The 19,015-nt window shown below is 28.7% G+C and overlaps 1 protein-coding gene across 2 annotated transcripts in view; it reads right to left on the reverse strand.

Moving 5' to 3' along the window:
• Window positions 1-19,015, reverse strand: part of LOC143248484 (DENN domain-containing protein 1B-like) — a 91,836-nt gene that overhangs the window by 12,373 nt on the left and 60,448 nt on the right. For both annotated transcript variants that reach the window (XM_076496890.1, XM_076496891.1), the window contains 5 exons: window positions 18,638-18,775; window positions 16,806-16,844; window positions 3,901-3,969; window positions 2,270-2,371; window positions 1,388-1,458 (listed from right to left, as the gene is read on the reverse strand). In XM_076496890.1, the coding sequence (XP_076353005.1) occupies window positions 1,388-1,458; window positions 2,270-2,371; window positions 3,901-3,969; window positions 16,806-16,844; window positions 18,638-18,775 (419 nt within the window). The remainder of the gene's footprint in view (window positions 1-1,387; window positions 1,459-2,269; window positions 2,372-3,900; window positions 3,970-16,805; window positions 16,845-18,637; window positions 18,776-19,015) is intronic.

A 19,015-nucleotide genomic window follows, 5' to 3' on the forward strand; every position in this document is an offset into this window, starting at 1 on the left:
ATACCTTTTACAATTAATTCTTAGTCCAAACAGATACATCATAAAGTTACATTCCCACCCACAGTTCAGTCTATAGATTTTGGAAAAAGTAATACATTACTAGGAATAAAAGTGTCATGGCATTTGTAAAGTGTCTGTTTAAATACAATTGTGATAAAATTACAGTAAATGATACTGACATTCCTGGAAATCAAAGCAAATGTCATCAACTTAAATATGTATATGGAAATAATGACTGTTGCATTAATAAAATAATCCAAATAAATTGAAGGATTTTTTTTCCCCATGTGAAATTGTTTCTCCATTAGTAAGTGTATGTTATTCAGTTTATTAAAAACATGCTACTTCATTTTGTTTGGTCACTAGAAGGTTAATCAGTAATTGGTCACTATCACCATTAAGGGTAAAGGCCATTAACACACGATAATTCAATATTTTGCCAGTAGTGCATGGCATGCTACTTCTGCCACTAGCTAACCTGGCTACTGCTAACTGCTAACTTCTGCCACAAGCTAACCTGGCTACTGATAACTGCTAACTTCTACCACTAGCTAACCTGGCTACTTGATTTCTGCTAACTTCTGCCACTAGCTAACCTAAATACTTCTGATAACTTCTGCCACTAGCTAACCTGGCTACTTGGTTTCAAGAGTCATTCCTGAATGCTGCTTCTTTATATTCTATGTCTTAGAGATTCTCAAAGTAATTTGAAAATATTAAACAGTTTATTTAAGATAACAATCAAACTGTATAGGCTTTTTTTTTTACAATGTACATACTGAACAAGTAAATTTCATTAAGGTTTCAATCATCTGCTTACTAAACCTAGTAACCTAGCCAAAAATCTCTCTTGTAAAAATATTTAAAAAGAATAATTCTTAAACTCTACATATATTTCAGTGTGTTTCATTTAGACACTATTGTTTATAAATTCAATCACGCTGCTCAAGATGTCTTTGTGTTAAAATAAAATATAGCATTTTGTCCGTAATTACAGTACTTTTTTACAAAAGTGTCAGTTTCAGTGTGTATATTGGGATAAAATCTTTCTATCACACGATATTTTTCTGTTTTCATACACACACAGAGATATTTATAATGTTTATATTTTACTAAATTAAGACTATAAAGGACTGAGTTCAGCTCTTGGTGATGGTATGCTAGAACTAATTACACTAATATTGGGTAAGTATCACAACTTATTACTTTGGTATAATACTAATACATAAATACATATAACCAGTATTTTATCAGTACTTTAACATGTGATGTTAGGATAAAAAGAAGTCACGTTATTGAAACAAATTCAGTAAGGTGTTGATAACCAATTATTTTTCACACTTTCATAGAACTTCATGTTAAATTTCAATACAATTACATCTGTTACCTTGTTTCAGGAATTTCACAGAAGTTATCTCCTTTTGAATGTGCACCTGTTGGCTTTATGTAGCTTACCACCTAGGGAAAATACCACAGAATTCTTTAACATTCAATTATTATATCTTAAAACTTCCGGGTAAACACTTTTTAATTTATGGAAGTACTATGAATTTATAAGTACATTTTTCAAGACAATAAAATACCAAATATTTTAAAGTATGTATACCTTACCACTCTGTCAGCTACACCAAAACAGTTCAAGACATTCTTTGATAGACTGTTTATATAGAGTATTCATGATGAGTATAGTGGAATGGATGATAAATGAAGACAAAAGACTATAGAAATACCATCCTCTCCAGCTTCATTTTTTAGAACAGGCAGTTGTTGTCCATTCTAGTAAACTCATCAGTTCAAGATATTACAATGTTTATTATACAGTAATAAATTTTAATGTGAGTAAATAAAACAAGAAAACACACACACTTTTCTCCTATATTAAAAATGGTAATGAGTGGATCTCCAAGCTCTGATTAGAGACGACTTTTTATTTTACTAATTTTCAATTCTGGTATCTGTCTTCCTCTGGGATAAAATAATTATTTCACCAATTCTTGTAAAGGACATTTTTTAATTAACTGGTTATTAAATAGTGGTAATAGAATCTAATTATCATGTCAATCTAGAATATTAATGCACTAGAAAATAATAATATAAACAGAGACAGTTTCCTATTACTGAAAAATCTGTGAATTTTACTTTTATTAATTACCAATCAGTATATTAAGTAATAAACTTCTTCACAGAAACATTTGAGAATGATGCACATTACACACTGCCTGTTTTCTAAATTATCATAACAAACTTCCACATCTGTATGGTTTCTTACCTTGCCATTCTTAGTCTCAGAAGGTTTTGTGGTTCGAGATGCTGTGGGACTAGAAGGAGCACTTCTTGCTAAAGACCCTCTCTTGATTGGTATACTAACCTCCTATTTTGCCAAATGATAAGAAAATTCTTTAAGCTATCTATTCTTTTTTCTTGTCTGTTTAGTATAATATACAAGAAATTCTTTAAAATATTTAATCCAATACAGTTTTGTTCTACACCTTAACATATTTTTGGCTATATGTTTACATGACAATTACCTACTAATCTGAATTAGTATATTAATTCTCTTGCAACAAGTACACATATTTTACTACAAATGTACACAAATAAACTTTGCATCAAAAGATAGTTAATAAACAAAATTTTAGAATAAGTTTTAAGTTCTTAGTTTTACACAGAATTTTTTTTTAAATCCTTCATCCCCCTAGTGGAAGAATTCTGACATTCTTTTCTGTCGGTCTTCCTCTTTTCTAGTTCATTTACCACCCCTCTCTAAAATATGGAATTTAACATAAATTACTCTCTCTATATATACACACATGTATAATTTTTATATGATTCAATCTAATTTGTTTAAGGAGTTATAAACTAGATCCACTTGTTACTTCCTCTCTTACACAAATTACCAATAATTCTTTCTGCTACTTTATACTGCACCATTTACAGCAGATAGAGAGCATAAATTTAATCTATTAAATACTGTATATAATGTTATGTTGTCATTTTGGCTTTTTGTTTGAAAGTGTTCCTCGTGGAAACCACTCTGACGAGCTTAGATGAATATTTAAAAGTTCTTGTTGAACTAATAGAAAGCCAGAAAAATTATGATAGTTTGTTCTGGGTTCCTAAGTGCATTATTTTATTGCATGAAAAATTATTTAGTGTAGTAGTACCATCAGTGTGAAAAAGTAGGCTTAAGTTTCATCAACAGCAAATTCATAAAATATTAGAGATAAAAAGGTGCTTATTAGTCCATCAAGGATGTCCCTTCCAGCTAACAATCCCTTAGTACTCATGTATTCATTCAATCTTATCTTTAAAATAAGTTTTGGATACTTAAACACCATCTGGCACACACTACAAATACATCAAATAATCCAAATCTCTCTATATTTATACAAGTCATCATTTAATAGTTATTAAAGTTTTTAAAAGCTTATGCAAATTAATTTGAAAATTTTAAGACAAAAAAGTATTTTAATATTAACATCAAATTCACTTTGTATTCCAAGTAGTCAACACTGACTTCATATATTCAAACAAATCTTTAGTAAAAATACTTAATTAAAAAATCAGATTATTTGTGTACAAAATACTTGTATCATTAGTGAAAACTTGCCAAATTTTATGAATATACACAAAATATATTCATTGATCCTGAATGAGAGAAGTCCATAAAAAAGACAGTATATAATTATACATGAATATAGGTTTAAACATGCATACAAGCTAATTACGAGAATTTTTAAATATCACTAAAGAAAGACACCATTGTATAAAAGTGTTTCCCTAAAAATGAAATACCAAGGAAGCTTTAAGTTCTTATTCGTAATAAGTTAATAGAAATGAAATGATAACAAATTCACAGTACTGAGCTTTATAACAAATTGGTGAAAAAAAAGGTCACACCTTCTGCTGTTGTATGTCGTGTAGTTTCAGTCGCAAGTCTTTATATGCTCGCCTGCTTTTGTCTTTAACCTTCAGTAAAGAGAAACATGTGGATATACACCAACCACTTTAAAAAAATATGGGTCATACCTTGTATTAAAACTACCAGTATGAATGACAAATGTTAATACTTGTTGAAGAAAGAAATCAAAACTAAACCCATATATTGACAAAATTATATACTTCAAAACCTATAAAAACTACACAGATTTCCGAGTTTATATGGCTTTTCCACTGAACATCATAATATTGAATATGTTCTTTGATGTGCCAACCTTTTTTAACAGTTATTTCAATCTTGTGAAATATCCTTCTCAGTCTCATGTTTAATAACACTAAGTATCGGGAAAATGTTATAAATGTTCTACCTCTCTTAAAAAATGAAATTCTGTGTAAACAAAGTCATATTTACATACATTCTCACATGAACTATAACACAAGTGATTCAACCAATCTTACCTTTGTCCAACCAGTTTTTAAGATTAACTATAACATAGGTGATTAAACCAATCTTACCTTTGTCCAAACAGTTTTTAAGATTAATTGTAACATAAGTGATTAAACCAATTTTACCTTTGTCCAAACAGTTTTTAAGATTAACAGTAACATAAGTGATTAAACCAATCTTACCTTTGTACAAACAGTTTTTAAGATAAACGAAAACGTAGATGATTAAACCAATTTTACCTTTGTCCAAACAGTTTTAAAGATTAACAGTAACATAGGTGATTAAACCAATCTTACCTTTGTCCAAACAGTTTTTAAGATTAACTATAACGTAGGTAATTAAACCAATCTTACCTTTGTCCAAACAGTTTTTAAGATTAACTATAACGTAGGTGATGAAACCAATCTTACCTTTGTCCAAACAGTTTTTAAGATTAACAGTAACATAGGTGATTAAACCAATCTTACCTTTGTCCAAACAGTTTTTAAGATTAATTGTAACATAAGTGATTAAACCAATTTTACCTTTGTCCAAACAGTTTTTAAGATTAACAGTAACATAAGTGATTAAACCAATCTTACCTTTGTACAAACAGTTTTTAAGATAAACGAAAACGTAGATGATTAAACCAATTTTACCTTTGTCCAAACAGTTTTAAAGATTAACAGTAACATAGGTGATTAAACCAATCTTACCTTTGTCCAAACAGTTTTTAAGATTAACAGTAACATAGGTGATTAAACCAATCTTACCTTTGTACAAACAGTTTTTAAGATTAATTGTAACATAAGTGATTAAACCAATCTTACCTTTGTACAAACAGTTTTTAAGATAAACAAAACGTAGGTGATTAAACCAATCTTACCTTTGTCCAAACAGTTTTAAAGATTAACAGTAACATAGGTGATTAAACCAATCTTACCTTTGTCCAAACAGTTTTTAAGATTAACAGTAACATAGGTGATTAAACCAATCTTACCTTTGTACAAACAGTTTTTAAGATTAATTGTAACATAAGTGATTAAACCAATCTTACCTTTGTACAAACAGTTTTTAAGATAAACGAAAACGTAGGTGATTAAACCAATCTTACCTTTGTCCAAACAGTTTTAAAGATTAACAGTAACATAGGTGATTAAACCAATCTTACCTTTGTCCAAACAGTTTTTAAGATGAACTATAACGTAGGTGATTAAACCAATCTTACCTTTGTCCAAACAGTTTTTAAGATGAACTATAACGTAGGTGATTAAACCAATCTCACCTTTGTCCAAACAGTTTTTAAGATGAACTATAACGTAGGTGATTAAACCAATCTGACCTTTGTCCAAACAGTTTTTAAGATTAACAGTAACATAGGAGATTAAACAAATCTTACCTCTGTACAAACAGTTTTTAAGATTAACTATAACACAGGTGATTAAACATATCTTACCTTTGTCCAAACAGTTTTCACGATTAACAGTAACATAGGTGATTAAACCAATCTTACCTTTGTCCGAACAGTTTTTAAGATTAACGAAAACGTAGGTGATTAAACCAATCTTACCTTTGTCCAAACAGTTTTTAAGATTAACAGTAACATAGGTGATTAAACCAATCTTACCTTTGTCCAAACAGTTTTTAAGATTAACAGTAACATAGGTGATTAAACCAATCTTACCTTTGTCCAAACAGTTTTTAAGATTAACAGTAACGTAGGTGATGAAACCAATCTTACCTTTGTCCAAACAGTTTTTAAGATTAACAGTAACGTAGGTGATGAAACCAATCTTACCTTTGTCCAAACAGTTTTTAAGATTAACTATAACGTAGGTGATGAAACCAATCTTACCTTTGTCCAAACAGTTTTTAAGATTAACTATAACGTAGGTGATTAAACCAATCTTACCTTTGTCCACACAGTTTTTAAGATTAACTATAACGTAGGTGACTAAACCAATCTTACCTGTGTACAAACAGTTTTTAAGATTAATTGTAACATAAGTGATTAAACTAATCTTACCTTTGTCCAAACAGTTTTTAAGATTAACAGTAACATAGGTGATTAAACCAATCTTACCTTTGTCCAAACAGTTTTTAAGATTAACAGTAACATAGGTGATTAAACCAATCTTACCTTTGTCCAAACAGTTTTTAAGATTAACAGTAACATAGGTGATTAAACCAATCTTACCTTTGTCCAAACAGTTTTTAAGATTAACAGTAACGTAGGTGATGAAACCAATCTTACCTTTGTCCAAACAGTTTTTAAGATTAACAGTAACGTAGGTGATGAAACCAATCTTACCTTTGTCCAAACAGTTTTTAAGATTAACTATAACGTAGGTGATGAAACCAATCTTACCTTTGTCCAAACAGTTTTTAAGATTAACTATAACGTAGGTGATTAAACCAATCTTACCTTTGTCCACACAGTTTTTAAGATTAACTATAACGTAGGTGACTAAACCAATCTTACCTGTGTACAAACAGTTTTTAAGATTAATTGTAACATAAGTGATTAAACTAATCTTACCTTTGTCCAAACAGTTTTTAAGATTAACAGTAACATAGGTGATTAAACCAATCTTACCTTTGTCCAAACAGTTTTTAAGATGAACTATAACGTAGGTGATTAAACCAATCTTACCTTTGTCCAAACAGTTTTTAAGATGAACTATAACGTAGGTGATTAACCAATCTGACCTTTGTCCAAACAGTTTTTAAGATTAACTATAACGTAGGTGATTAAACCAATCTGACCTTTGTCCAAACAGTTTTTAAGATTAACTATAACATACATGATTAAACCAATCTTACCTTTGTCCAAAGAGTTTTTAAGATTAACAGTAACATAGGTGATTAAACAAATCTTACCTCTGTACAAACAGTTTTTAAGATTAACTATAACATAGGTGATTAAACATATCTTACCTTTGTCCAAACAGTTTTCACGATTAACAGTAACATAGGTGATTAAACCAATCTTACCTTTGTCCGAACAGTTTTTAAGATTAACGAAAACGTAGGTGATTAAACCAATCTTACCTTTGTCCAAACAGTTTTTAAGATTAACAGTAACATAGGTGATTAAACCAATCTTACCTTTGTCCAAACAGTTTTTAAGATTAACTATAACATAGGTCATTAAACCAATCTTATCTTTGTCCAAACAGTTTTTAAGATTAACTATAACGTAGGTGATTAAACCAATCTTACCTTTGTCCAAACAGTTTTTAAGATTAACTATAACGTAGGTGATTAAACCAATCTTACCTTTGTCCAAACAGTTTTTAAGATTAACTATAACGTAGGTGATTAAACCAATCTTACCTTTGTCCAAACAGTTTTTAAGATTAACAGTAACATAGGTGATTAAACCAATCTTACCTTTGTCCAAACAGTTTTTAAGATTAACTATAACGTAGGTGATTAAACCAATCTTACCTTTGTCCAAACAGTTTTTAAGATTAACTATAACGTAGGTGATTAAACCAATCTTACCTTTGTCCACACAGTTTTTAAGATTAACTATAACGTAGGTGATTAAACCAATCTTACCTGTGTACAAACAGTTTTTAAGATTAATTGTAACATAAGTGATTAAACCAATCTTACCTTTGTCCAAACAGTTTTTAAGATTAACAGTAACATAGGTGATTAAACAAATCTCACCTTTGTCCAAACAGTTTTTAAGATTAACAAAAACGTAGGTGATTAAACCAATCTTACCTTTGTACAAACAGTTTTTAAGATTAATTGTAACATAAGTGATTAAACCAATTTTACCTTTGTCCAAACAGTTTTTAAGATTAACAGTAACATAAGTGATTAAACCAATCTTACCTTTGTACAAACAGTTTTTAAGATAAACAGCGTAGATGATTAAACCAATTTTACCTTTGTCCAAACAGTTTTAAAGATTAACAGTAACATAGGTGATTAAACCAATCTTACCTTTGTCCAAACAGTTTTTAAGATTAACAGTAACATAAGTGATTAAACCAATCTTATCTTTGTCCAAACAGTTTTTAAGATTAACTGTAACGTAGGTGATTAAACCAATCTTACCTTTGTCCAAACAGTTTTTAAGATTAACAGTAACATAGGTGATTAAACCAATCTTACCTTTGTACAAACAGTTTTTAAGATTAATTGTAACATAAGTGATTAAACCAATCTTACCTTTGTACAAACAGTTTTTAAGATAAACGAAAACGTAGGTGATTAAACCAATCTTACCTTTGTCCAAACAGTTTTAAAGATTAACAGTAACATAGGTGATTAAACCAATCTTACCTTTGTCCAAACAGTTTTTAAGATGAACTATAATGTAGGTGATTAAACCAATCTTACCTTTGTCCAAACAGTTTTTAAGATGAACTATAACGTAGGTGATTAAACCAATATGACCTTTGTCCAAACAGTTTTTAAGATTAACTATAACATACATGATTAAACCAATCTTACCTTTGTCCAAAGAGTTTTTAAGATTAACAGTAACATAGGTGATTAAACAAATCTTACCTCTGTACAAACAGTTTTTAAGATTAACTATAACATAGGTGATTCAACATATCTTACCTTTGTCGAAACAGTTTTCACGATTAACAGTAACATAGGTGATTAAACCAATCTTACCTTTGTCCAAACAGTTTTTAAGATTAACAGTAACATAGGTGATAAAACCAATCTTACCTTTGTCCAAACAGTTTTTAAGATTAACAGTAACATAGGTGATTAAACCAATCTTACCTTTGTCCAAACAGTTTTTAAGATTAACTATAACGTAGGTGATAAAACCAATCTTACCTTTGTCCACACAGTTTTTAAGATTAACTATAACGTAGGTGATTAAACCAATCTTACCTGTGTACAAACAGTTTTTAAGATTAATTGTAACATAAGTGATTAAACCAATCTTACCTTTGTCCAAAAAGTTTTTAAGATTAACAGTAACATAGGTGATTAAACCAATCTTACCTTTGTCCAAACAGTTTTAAGATTAACAAAACGTAGGTGATTAAACCAATCTTACCTTTGTACAAACAGTTTTTAAGATTAATTGTAACATAAGTGATTAAACCAATTTTACCTTTGTCCAAACAGTTTTTAAGATTAACAGTAACATAAATGATTAAACCAATCTTACCTTTGTCCAAACAGTTTTTAAGATTAACAGTAACATAAATGATTAAACCAATCTTACCTTTGTACAAACAGTTTTTAAGATAAACGAAAACGTAGATTATTAAACCAATTTTACCTTTGTCCAAACAGTTTTTAAGATTAACAGTAACATAGGTGATTAAACCAATCTTACCTTTGTACAAACAGTTTTTAAGATTAATTGTGACATAAGTGATTAAACCAATCTTACCTTTGTACAAACAGTTTTTAAGATAAACGAAAACGTAGGTGATTAAACCAATCTTACCTTTGTCCAAACAGTTTTAAAGATTAACAGTAACATAGGTGATTAAACCAATCTTACCTTTGTCCAAACAGTTTTTGAAATGAACTATAACGTAGGTGATTAAACCAATCTTACCTTTGTCCAAACAGTTTTTAAGATTAACTATAACGTAGGTGATTAAACCAATCTGACCTTTGTCCAAACAGTTTTTAAGATTAACTATAACATACATGATTAAACCGATCTTACCTTTGTCCAAAGAGTTTTTAAGATTAACAGTAACATAGGTGATTAAACAAATCTTACCTCTGTACAAACAGTTTTTAAGATTAACTATAACATAGGTGATTAAACATATCTTACCTTTGTCCAAACAGTTTTCACGATTAACAGTAACATAGGTGATTAAACCAATCTTACCTTTGTCCGAACAGTTTTTAAGATTAACGAAAACGTAGGTGATTAAACCAATCTTACCTTTGTCCAAACAGTTTTTAAGATTAACAGTAACATAGGTGATTAAACCAATCTTACCTTTGTCCACACAGTTTTTAAGATTAACTATAACGTAGGTGATTAAACCAATCTTACCTGTGTACAAACAGTTTTTAAGATTAATTGTAACATAAGTGATTAAACCAATCTTACCTTTGTCCAAACAGTTTTTAAGATTAACAGTAACATAGGTGATTAAACCAATCTTACCTTTGTCCAAACAGTTTTTAAGATTAACAAAAATGTAGGTGATTAAACCAATCTTACCTTTGTCCAAACAGTTTTAAAGATGAACTATAACGTAGGTGATTAAACCAATCTTACCTTTGTCCAAACAGTTTTTAAGATGAACTATAACGTAGGTGATTAAACCAATCTTACCTCTGTACAAACAGTTTTTAAGATTAACTATAACATAGGTGATTAAACATATCTTACCTTTCTCCAAACAGTTTTCACGATTAACAGTAACATAGGTGATTAAACCAATCTTACCTTTGTCCAAACAGTTTTTAAGCTTAACTATAACGTAGCTGATTAAACCAATCTTACCTTTGTCCGAACAGTTTTTAAGATTAACGAAAACGTAGGTGATTAAACCAATCTTACCTTTGTCCAAACAGTTTTTAAGATTAACAGTAACATAGGTGATTAAACCAATCTTACCTTTGTCCAAACAGTTTTTAAGATTAACAGTAACATAGGTGATTAAACCAATCTTACCTTTGTCCAAACAGTTTTTAAGATTAACAGTAACATAGGTGATTAAACCAATCTTACCTTTGTCCAAACAGTTTTTAAGATTAACTATAACGTAGGTGATTAAACCAATCTTACCTTTGTCCAAACAGTTTTTAAGATTAACTATAACGTAGGTGATTAAACCAATCTTACCTTTGTCCAAACAGTTTTTAAGATTAACTATAACGTAGGTGATGAAACCAATCTTACCTTTGTCCAAACAGTTTTTAAGATTAACTGTAACGTAGGTGATTAAACCAATCTTACCTTTGTCCAAACAGTTTTTAAGATTAACAGTAACATAGGTGATTAAACCAATCTTACCTTTGTCCAAACAGTTTTTAAGATTAACAGTAACATAGGTGATTAAACCAATCTTACCTTTGTACAAACAGTTTTTAAGATTAATTGTAACATAAGTGATTAAACCAATCTTACCTTTGTACAAACAGTTTTTAAGATTAATTGTAACATAAGTGATTAAACCAATCTTACCTTTGTACAAACAGTTTTAAAGATAAACGAAAATGTAGGTGATTAAACCAATCTTACCTTTGTCCAAACAGTTTTAAAGATGAACTATAACGTAGATGATTAAACCAATCTTACCTTTGTCCAAACAGTTTTTAAGATGAACTATAACGTAGGTGATTAAACCAATCTTACCTCTGTACAAACAGTTTTTAAGATTAACTATAACATAGGTGATTAAACATATCTTACCTTTCTCCAAACAGTTTTCACGATTAACAGTAACATAGGTGATTAAACCAATCTTACCTTTGTCCAAACAGTTTTTAAGCTTAACTATAACGTAGCTGATTAAACCAATCTTACCTTTGTCCGAACAGTTTTTAAGATTAACGAAAACGTAGGTGATTAAACCAATCTTACCTTTGTCCAAACAGTTTTTAAGATTAACAGTAACATAGGTGATTAAACCAATCTTACCTTTGTCCAAACAGTTTTTAAGATTAACAGTAACATAGGTGATTAAACCAATCTTACCTTTGTCCAAACAGTTTTTAAGATTAACGGTAACATAGGTGATTAAACCAATCTTACCTTTGTCCAAACAGTTTTTAAGATTAACAGTAACATAGGTGATTAAACCAATCTTACCTTTGTCCAAACAGTTTTTAAGATGAACTATAACGTAGGTGATTAAACCAATCTTACCTTTGTCCAAAGAGTTTTTAAGATTAACAGTAACATAGGTGATTAAACAAATCTTACCTCTGTACAAACAGTTTTAAGATTAACTATAACATAGGTGATTAAACATATCTTACCTTTGTCCAAACAGTTTTCATGATTAACAGTAACATAGGTGATTAAACCAATATTACCTTTGTCCAAACAGTTTTTAAGATTAACTATAACGTAGGTGATTAAACCAATCTTACCTTTGTCCGAACAGTTTTTAAGATTAACAAAAACGTAGGTGATTAAACCAATCTTACCTTTGTCCAAACAGTTTTTAAGATTAACAGTAACATAGGTGATTAAACCAATCTTACCTTTGTCCAAACAGTTTTTAAGATTAACAGTAACATAGGTGATTAAACCAATCTTACCTTTGTCCAAACAGTTTTTAAGATTAACAGTAACATAGGTGATTAAACCAATCTTACCTTTGTCCAAACAGTTTTTAAGATTAACTATAACGTAGGTGATTAAACCAATCTTACCTTTGTCCAAACAGTTTTTAAGATTAACTATAACGTAGGTGATTAAACCAATCTTACCTTTGTCCAAACAGTTTTTAAGATTAACTATAACGTAGGTGATTAAACCAATCTTACCTGTGTACAAACAGTTTTTAAGATTAATTGTAACATAAGTGATTAAACCAATCTTACCTTTGTCCAAACAGTTTTTAAGATTAACAGTAACATAGGTGATTAAACCAATCTTACCTTTGTCCAAACAGTTTTTAAGATTAACAAAAACGTAGGTGATTAAACCAATCTTACCTTTGTACAAACAGTTTTTAAGATTAATTGTAACATAAGTGATTAAACCAATTTTACCTTTGTCCAAACAGTTTTTAAGATTAACAGTAACATAAGTGATTAAACCAATCTTACCTTTGTACAAACAGTTTTTAAGATAAACGAAAACGTAGATTATTAAACCAATTTTACCTTTGTCCAAACAGTCTTTAAGATTAACAGTAACATAGGTGATTAAACCAATTTTACCTTTGTCCAAACAGTTTTTAAGATTAACAGTAACATAAGTGATTAAACCAATCTTACCTTTGTACAAACAGTTTTTAAGATAAATGAAAACGTAGATTATTAAACCAATTTTACCTTTGTCCAAACAGTTTTTAAGATTAACAGTAACATAGGTGATTAAACAAATCTTACCTTTGTCCAAACAGTTTTTAAGATTAACTATAACATAGGTCATTAAACCAATCTTATCTTTGTCCAAACAGTTTTTAAGATTAACTATAACGTAGGTGATTAAACCAATCTTACCTTTGTCCAAACAGTTTTTAAGATTAACAGTAACATAGGTGATTAAACCAATCTTGCCTTTGTCCAAACAGTTTTTAAGATTAACTGATTAAACCAATCTTACCTTTGTACATACAGTTTTTAAGATTAATTGTAACATAAGTGATTAAACCAATCTTACCTTTGTACAAACAGTTTTTAAGATTAATTGTAACATAAGTGATTAAACCAATCTTACCTTTGTACAAACAGTTTTTAAGATAAACGAAAACGTAGATGATTAAACCAATTTTACCTTTGTCCAAACAGTTTTAAAGATTAACAGTAACATAGGTGATTAAACCAATCTTACCTTTGTCCAAACAGTTTTTAATATTAACAGTAACATAGGTGATTAAACCAATCTTACCTTTGTCCAAACAGTTTTTAAGATTAACTATAACATAGGTCATTAAACCAATCTTATCTCTGTCCAAACAGTTTTTAAGATTAATTGTAACATAAGTGATTAAACCAATCTTACCTTTGTACAAACAGTTTTTAAGATAAACGAAAACGTAGGTGATTAAACCAATCTTACCTTTGTCCAAACAGTTTTAAAGATTAACAGTAACATAGGTGATTAAACCAATCTTACCTTTGTCCAAACAGTTTTTAAGATGAACTATAACGTAGGTGATTAAACCAATCTTACCTTTGTCCAAACAGCGTTTAAGATTAACTATAACACAAGTGATTCAAATAATCTTACCTTTGTCCAAACAGTGTTTAAGATTAACAAAAACGTAGGTGATTAAACCAATCTTACCTTTGTACAAACAATTTTTAAGATTAATTGTAACATAAGTGATTAAACCAATTTTACCTTTGTCCAAACAGTTTTTAAGATTAACAGTAACATAAATGATTAAACCAATCTTACCTTTGTACAAACAGTTTTTAAGATAAACGAAAACGTAGATGATTAAACCAATTTTACCTTTGTCCAAACAGTTTTAAAGATTAACAGTAACATAGGTGATTAAACCAAACTTACCTTTGTCCAAACAGTTTTTAAGATTAACAGTAACATAAGTGATTAAACCAATCTTACCTTTGTCCAAACAGTTTTTAAGATTAACAGTAACATAAGTGATTAAACCAATCTTACCTTTGTACAAACAGTTTTTAAGATTAATTGTAACATAAGTGATTAAACCAATCTTACCTTTGTACAAACAGTTTTTAAGATTAATTGTAACATAAGTGATTAAACCAATCTTACCTTTGTACAAACAGTTTTAAAGATAAACGAAAATGTAGGTGATTAAACCAATCTTACCTTTGTCCAAACAGTTTTAAAGATGAACTATAACGTAGATGATTAAACCAATCTTACCTTTGTCCAAACAGTTTTTAAGATGAACTATAACGTAGGTGATTAAACCAATCTTACCTCTGTACAAACAGTTTTTAAGATTAACTATAACATAGGTGATTAAACATATCTTACCTTTGTCCAAACAGTTTTCACGATTAACAGTAACATAGGTGATTAAACCAATCTTACCTTTGTCCAAACAGTTTTTAAGATTAACTATAACGTAGGTGATTAAACCAATCTTACCTTTGTCCGAACAGTTTTTAAGATTAACGAAAACGTAGGTGATTAAACCAATCTTACCTTTGTCCAAACAGTTTTTAAGATTAACAGTAACATAGGTGATTAAACCAATCTTACCTTTGTCCAAACAGTTTTTAAGATTAACAGTAACATAGGTGATTAAACCAATCTTACCTTTGTCCAAACAGTTTTTAAGATTAACAGTAACATAGGTGATTAAACCAATCTTACCTTTGTCCAAACAGTTTTTAAGATTAACTATAACGTAGGTGATGAAACCAATCTTACCTTTGTCCAAACAGTTTTTAAGATTAACTATAACGTAGGTGATTAAACCAATCTTACCTTTGTCCACACAGTTTTTAAGATTAACTATAACGTAGGTGATGAAACCAATCTTACCTTTGTCCAAACAGTTTTTAAGATTAACTGTAACGTAGGTGATTAAACCAATCTTACCTTTGTCCAAACAGTTTTTAAGATTAACAGTAACATAGGTGATTAAACCAATCTTACCTTTGTCCAAACAGTTTTTAAGATTAACAGTAACATAGGTGATTAAACCAATCTTACCTTTGTCCAAACAGTTTTTAAGATTAACAGTAACATAGGTGATTAAACCAATCTTACCTTTGTCCAAACAGTTTTTAAGATGAACTATAACGTAGGTGATTAAACCAATCTTACCTTTGTCCAAAGAGTTTTTAAGATTAACAGTAACATAGGTGATTAAACAAATCTTACCTCTGTACAAACAGTTTTTAAGATTAACTATAACATAGGTGATTAAACATATCTTACCTTTGTCCAAACAGTTTTCATGATTAACAGTAACATAGGTGATTAAACCAATATTACCTTTGTCCAAACAGTTTTTAAGATTAACTATAACGTAGGTGATTAAACCAATCTTACCTTTATCCGAACAGTTTTTAAGATTAACAAAAACGTAGGTGATTAAACCAATCTTACCTTTGTCCAAACAGTTTTTAAGATTAACAGTAACATAGGTGATTAAACCAATCTTACCTTTGTATAAACAGTTTTTAAGATTAACAGTAACATAGGTGATTAAACCAATCTTACCTTTGTCCAAACAGTTTTTAAGATTAACTATAACGTAAGTGATTAAACCAATCTTACCTTTGTATAAACAGTTTTTAAGATTAACAGTAACATAGGTGATTAAACCAATCTTACCTTTGTCCAAACAGTTTTTAAGATTAACAGTAACATAGGTGATTAAACCAATCTTACCTTTGTCCAAACAGTTTTTAAGATGAACTATAACGTAGGTGATTAAACCAATCTTACCTGTGTACAAACAGTTTTTAAGATTAATTGTAACATAAGTGATTAAACCAATTTTACCTTTGTCCAAACAGTTTTTAAGATTAACAGTAACATAAGTGATTAAACCAATCTTACCTTTGTACAAACAGTTTTTAAGATTAACGAAAATGTAGGTGATTAAACCAATCTTACCTTTGTCCAAACAGTTTTTAAGATTAACAGTAACATAAGTGATTAAACCAATCTTACCTTTGTACAAACAGTTTGTAAGATTAACGAAAACGTAGGTGATTAAACCAATCTTACCTTTGTCCAAACAGGTTTTAAGATTAACAGTAACATACATGATTAAACCAATCTTACTTTTGTACAAACAGTTTTTAAGATAAACTATAACATAGGTGATTAAACAAATCTTACTTTTGTCCGAACAGTTTTTAAAAGAGCTCCTCCCTCCTTCTGGAAAAAAAAAAGTTTAGCAGTGTATGAATAATACAAACTGAATTAAATGTAGTTTGTAATATACTAAGGACAAAGATAATAATACAAACTGAGTTAAGTGTAGTTTGTAATATACTAAAGATAATAATACAAACTGAGTTAAGTGTAGTTTGTAATATACTAAAGATAATAATACAAACTGAGTTAAGTGTAGTTTGTAATATACTAAAGATAATAATACAAACTGAGTTAAGTGTAGTTTGTAATATACTAAAGATAATAATACAAACTGAATTAAATGTAGTTTGTAATATACTAAAGATAATAATACAAACTGAGTTAAGTGTAGTTTGTAATATACTAAAGATAATAATACAAACTGAGTTAAGTGTAGTTTGTAATATACCAAAGATAATAATACAAACTGAGTTAAGTGTAATTTGTAATATACTAAAGATAATAATACAAACTGAGTTAAGTGTAGTTTGTAATATACTAAAGATAATAATACAAATTGAATTAAATGTAGTTTGTAATATACTAAAGATAATAATACAAACTGAATTAAATGTAGTTTGTAATATACTAAGGACAATAATACAAACTGAGTTAAGTGTAGTTTGTAATATACTAAAGATAATAATACAAACTGAGTTAAGTGTAGTTTGTAATATACTAAAGATAATAATATAAACTGAGTTAAGTGTAGTTTGTTATATACTACAGATAATAATACAAACTGAATTAAATGTAGTTTGTAATATACTAAAGATAATAAAAGACAATAATACAAACTGAGTTAAGTGTAGTTTGTAATATACTAAAGATAATAATACAAACTGAATTAAATGTAGTTTGTAATATACTAAAGATAATAATACAAACTGAGTTAAGTGTAGTTTGTAATATACTAAAGATAATAATACAAACTGAGTTAAGTGTAGTTTGTAATATACCAAAGATAATAATACAAACTGAGTTAAGTGTAATTTGTAATATACTAAAGATAATAATACAAACTGAGTTAAGTGTAGTTTGTAATATACTAAAGATAATAATACAAATTGAATTAAATGTAGTTTGTAATATACTAAAGATAATAATACAAACTGAATTAAATGTAGTTTGTAATATACTAAGGACAATAATACAAACTGAGTTAAGTGTAGTTTGTAATATACTAAAGATAATAATACAAACTGAGTGAAGTGTAGTTTGTAATATACTAAAGATAATAATACAAACTGAGTTAAGTGTAGTTTGTAATATACTAAAGATAATAATTATGCCCATCTAACAATTACATCCAATTTTTTTAGGAGTTTAGAATAATTACTTCACATTATTCCCCTTGTTCAAATACAAAAGGAAAACATTAACTTTAGTTAAGAGAATGTAATTACAACACAATACTTGCTATATTTGATTACAAATATACTAAAGGTATTAACTTTCCTTCATCAAAGAAATATTAATCAATTAGTTGTATTTTTATAACTGATATAAATACTCTATAATATTAGCATAATATTTTGAATGTATAGTAAGAAGCCCTTACTTAAATTAAAACAATTTTCTTAAAAATTAGAATTTATAAAGCACAAACTTTATTATATTAATTAAAGGGAGGATATGCACAACACAGATAAAGTATAAATAAGGAAGTTGAATTATAAAAAAAAGAAAAGAAAAACAAGTAACTTATTAATTTCCAGTTGTCACAAGAGACAAACACGACACAGTTATCACACGAGACAAACACGACACAGTAATCACAAGAGACAAACATGACACAGTAATACCAAGGCTACCTTCATTGTAATAGCCCATTCTCGATACTGACTTCGTAGTTTGCTGCTACTCTTATCTTCATAAGTATTTACTTCAAATTCAAATTCATCACTGAAACCTTGTCCAGAATTCAGTAGGTCAAGGCGATCTTCAATGAACTGGTAATAAAAGAGTTCATACTCAAGTTATCACTGATGTGTCATACAAATTTTAACCAAGATCTGGCAGACAGCTTTACCTTTTGTAAAATATCTTTAACATAATTGATCGTTGTAGTAAATCAAATGTTCTTCTTCAAGACAGAATGTTTATCAAAATACAAATACTCGAGTGTTTTAACAAGTACATTACAACTTACATGTGAATCACATAAAGCAACTTCATGCTTATATCTCTTA

The sequence above is a fragment of the Tachypleus tridentatus genome, chromosome 4 (assembly GCF_004210375.1).
Source record: "Tachypleus tridentatus isolate NWPU-2018 chromosome 4, ASM421037v1, whole genome shotgun sequence".
NCBI lineage: Eukaryota > Metazoa > Arthropoda > Merostomata > Xiphosura > Limulidae > Tachypleus > Tachypleus tridentatus.